Below are 4,338 nucleotides of genomic sequence, written 5' to 3' on the forward strand. Positions count from 1 at the left end.
TTAGCCATTTGCCATCGTATATCAACAATTGATTGTCAATTTCTGACGATATGCGCCACTGATGTGTGTCAATACTAATTGTAAATATCAATATTAATCCCTATGATCGACGGCAAGGTATCAGGTGCATGATAATCCTCATACATTAATCACGTGATTATTTATGTCTGCATGTTTGATGCAGCCCAAGGTCGACTACTGAAACAATATGATTGGGAGAGTGACTTGCACACACAGAAATTCTGTCACAAAAACGAGCAGAAATTTCAGTTGTGCGTTAGTTTGGGAAAATGGTTATAACTTTGTCGATACAGATTGGAATGACCCAATTCCAAAGCCAAAAGAATGAAGACTTCCGGATCTACAACTTTTGTGTTTTGAGTTTTCTCATATAAGTACTGTAGAGCTGTCGATTTTGGAAGGAAGTGGACGATCGTGAATGATCTGGATGCAAAAAAAAAAAGATAGGAACTTTAGTGGTTGCTCTTCTAGGCCTCCAATGAAGTTGAAATGGCATCAATTCTTCTAAATTGATGGCTACAACTCTTCAAGGATGTAGACTTTAAAAGCTTGACTTTTCAAGGATGGAGTGAAAACTCTTCTAGGTTTTTAAGGGGAATGAACTCTTTGAGGTTCAAACAAGTTTAATTTATCAAATTTAGTCTGATTTTACATAAACTTGATGGCATTTTATAGCAAAATAAAAGAAAAGCAAAAGACTAGAGTCAAATCTAGAAACTAGGAATTATTAAAGCTCATAGAAACTAGAAGTTATCAAAAGTAAAATATTTCCAATGCTTGTGGCCGTCTCAAGGAGTCTTGTTGCAAGCTTCCAATGTATGAGTAATAACAAATTCTTTATGACAACATCAAAGATGAGATTTTTCACTTATCGATGAGATTCTTTAATTGTCGAGGAGGTCTCTCGATATAAGGCTTATTGATGAGAGTGTCGTCAAGCTTGAATACGTGCTGACCTTAATATGGGCTGCATCAGTGTTGTTCATGTGCTTGTCCATGTCGAAGGTCTAGTCATTTCGGATGTAAACAGTATGAGATCATGTCTCGCACGACCTGGTGTTTGATTTAGCAAATCTCACAATAATGGATGATGATAATGACATGCGCCCACATTTTTTGACAAAGGCGCGCCCACATGATCCCACCAAATTAGTGGAAAATGTCAATGCGCATAGTGGGGTCATAATGAAGATATCGTGATGGACTATTATTAGAAAAATTTGCTAATTTGTACGTGTCCTCGCGTTAGAGACTCAATCATTCACAGCTTTTTAACATAACTTTTGGATTATAATTGTATATAACATTGCGATCAGGTGATTCTCTAAATTTCACCCAACCCCTTTCTAGTGAATTAACATTAACTAACTGTGTGCGGATCCATTCTAGCGGAACTCTGAGCTGATTGGTCTTGCTTAACGATATTCAATATGGTCGTTGTACCTAAAACAATATGTTGAAAGGTAGATGCAGGAAATCAGATCATCAGAAGATAATTTTATTAGACACCCAAGATACAACCGGTACAAGACAAAGCCCAAACACACAGGCTCACTCTCTCAGGAAGCATTCACAGCAGCAGATTCAAGATTCAAGAACCACCCTCTGCAAAGTACAGTGACTATTGAGCGCGGTCTCTGAGCTTGAAGCGTACTTGGTTAGAGAAATAAAATTACATAAATAAGACACATAGCAAAAAGAGAGAGACGCGGAGATCCTCCATGGTTTAGAAGTGATGGTGGTGCTTCTTGCCATGAGACTCTTCATATTCTTTCTTGGCCTCCTTCTTCTGGTGGTGCTCATGGAAGGCGAAGCCGCCGGCCCCGACAGCGGCAGCAGCGGCTATTTCCTCCTCTATCCTGTGCCTGTGGGCCTGCTCTGGGTGCTTCTTGGCCTCATGCTTCTCATACTGCAATTTGCACATCATTAATTAGGAATTGTGTGAATGAAACAAAATGAGTTAAGGTAAAGAGGAAAAAAAAAGTTCTCTGCTATGTATACTTTTTTTCTACAGGCTCTGAGCATGGTATAAGTTCAACAAAAAAAATTAATTTATTCACTTTGAGCAGAAGTATTTGATCATGTAGACACTGTTATGGATTATCGGTGAAGGAAATTGATTGAACTCAAACTATTGTTCATTTATAAGGATGATCCATTCTCGCATGGCATGCCATCATCATATCCGGTTGAAATATGCGAGTCTAATCGAGATCCTTCGCATCAAATGCTTGTGATCAAGCTAATGGTTCAGGTATATAAGGTGAAGACGCGAATTTTATCTATATATAAAATGGGGAAAAAATTGCAAGAATTGAGAAGAAGATGATAATTATTACCAAGGCAAAAGCGCCGGCAGTGACGGCACCGAGCTCTCCGAGTTGCTGGAGGTGCTTGTGGTGCTTCTCCTCCTTTATGTAATCGACCTCAGTCTCCGGGACGGCGGGATCCTTCTGGTGGTGGGAGTGGTGGTGGCGGTGTCCTTCGGCCATGGTTGGTGGTTGTTTTTTTTTTGGGGATGCTAGAATTGACAATGAATCAGGGTAAGGACTACAGGTGAAGTGTATTGGTATGTGTTGTATTGTGAGATTGTTTGAGAGGGAGGGGTGTATTTATAGGGAGATTTGGCACACGCAAAGTCTCACATCCAATGTGCCAACGCGGGGGGCCTTAAACGCGTGATGGATGGTCAGGATAGGTCGGCGTGGTTCTACTCGACGCAACCTTATCTTCTTTCGACGAAGCAGTTGTTTGTATGTCAAGCCAAAATAATAAACGGTTAATACCGCGAAAACCCCAAATTTATATATTTATAACAAATTTATCCCAAGCTAACTTTTTAACCATAAAAAAATCTTAAATTTGTACACTCGCAACAAATTCACCTTTAATTAATTTTCGTTAAATTTTACCGTCAAATCGCTGAGTTGGATGACACGTGACAGTTAACGGGTATACAAGTTTAGGGTTTTACCCCGCTGTTTCTGACAGATTTATTAGTTTTTTATTTTTTTATAGTATTAATCCAATTTAACATGAGGTAAATTTGTCACAAATGTACCGGTTTGGGGTTTTTGGTGGTTAAAAAATTAGTTTTGGGTAAATTTATCACAGGTGTACCAGTTTGGTTTTTTTTGTGGTCAAAAAATTAGTTTTGGGTAAATTTATCACAGGTATACTAGTTTTGGATTTTTCGTGGTATTAATCTAAAAATAAAATATATTAGGGGATGTATATATATTTCTTTTTGGTTCTAGTTGGGGGAAATTTTGGGTGGACGAGTTTTCATTTGGCAGATGATTTTTATGAGTTGAAACAGGAAATAGGGAAAATCTCGAGGACATTCCAATCTTTTGTGGATATTAATGTAATGTAATAGGTTGAGCATATGTTTTGAAATTGACCACATGAAGGAAACCGGATCGAAGAAGGTGTGAATGGCTTGATTGTTCTTACCGTGTCCGTTGATTTCTCTTATAACTTTGTCTTCGGGCTGCAAGATTTGTTTAATACTGTAATTGTAGGAGTTTAAAGTTCAAGATGAGGCTACGCGGTGTGGGTGGGTGGTTTTGACTTATTGATTAAGGAATGCCATTCTTCAGACCAAAAAAGCAAGAGAGAGATTAAGGAATCCCATCGAAGGAATGTGACCTAGGTATGCTATAATTGAAGATCTATTGATAGGGTTTTGAATAAAGAAAAAAAAAAGTGATCTACGGTGTCGTTTGTGATTTCATACCGACCTAATTTTCGTTTTTGAAAGAGTGATTTTCTCTTTTTAGATGCTCTAAAAATAAGAGAATACATTAAATTTTCCATTACTGCGCTTCCATTTTTTTTTTGTGTACTTTCTTTTCCTGATATAATCTTAGATTGTTTGTAAGAAGCATGGCTTTATATCCCTATTAGTTTTTCAAGGGACGAACCACCTGATTTAATTGATAGCAGAATCAATCCCTATGTGCTCCATCAATGGTTTGCTAACATCTTGTCTACTTATACTAACATGTGGAATAGTTAAAAAATATTTCTAGTGTACGTAATGACATTTCATGATTTTGAGGCACGATCAATTGTCTCGTTGACATTTTACTTGACAGACAAATAAATCAGCTCACAGTTAATACCTCCCTCGCATGTGAACAATTTTTTGCCTTTTCTTCTTTAGATTATTATATGCCGACACCATTAATTTTAATTAGTTATTTAATTTAGTTGAACCCCTTCATGTTAGAACCGGCAACACCTATATACATCTAAAAATCAATGGGTTGAAAATTATCTGGTGGTGCTAAGAAGGTGGACATCAATAAAACA

The 4,338-nt window shown here is 37.5% G+C and overlaps 1 protein-coding gene across 1 annotated transcript; it reads right to left on the reverse strand.

The window, feature by feature from the left end:
* Positions 1-1,503: 1,503 nt before the first annotated feature.
* On the reverse strand, positions 1,504-2,528 carry LOC130135993 (abscisic stress-ripening protein 2-like). The gene is made up of 2 exons (XM_056305930.1): positions 2,361-2,528; positions 1,504-1,930 (listed from the first exon to the last, which is right to left on the reverse strand). Exons 1-2 carry the CDS (start codon positions 2,511-2,513, stop codon positions 1,748-1,750), a joined length of 336 nt encoding a protein of 111 aa, XP_056161905.1. The 5' UTR covers positions 2,514-2,528; the 3' UTR covers positions 1,504-1,747.
* Positions 2,529-4,338: the final 1,810 nt, after the last annotated feature.

This window comes from Syzygium oleosum, unplaced genomic scaffold (assembly GCF_021117445.2).
Source record: "Syzygium oleosum isolate NSW1041296 unplaced genomic scaffold, Sole_v2.1 Sole_v2.40, whole genome shotgun sequence".
Classification (NCBI taxonomy): domain Eukaryota; kingdom Viridiplantae; phylum Streptophyta; class Magnoliopsida; order Myrtales; family Myrtaceae; genus Syzygium; species Syzygium oleosum.

Excerpts from the sequence above, each read along its gene's own strand:
- LOC130135993 (XM_056305930.1), bottom strand. The coding sequence starts at position 2,513 with ATGGCCGAAGGACACCGCCACCACCACTCCCACCACCAGAAGGATCCC. Across the intron at positions 1,931-2,360 it reads CTGCCGGCGCTTTTGCCTTG|TATGAGAAGCATGAGGCCAA; the intron begins GTAATAATTATC and ends TGCAAATTGCAG.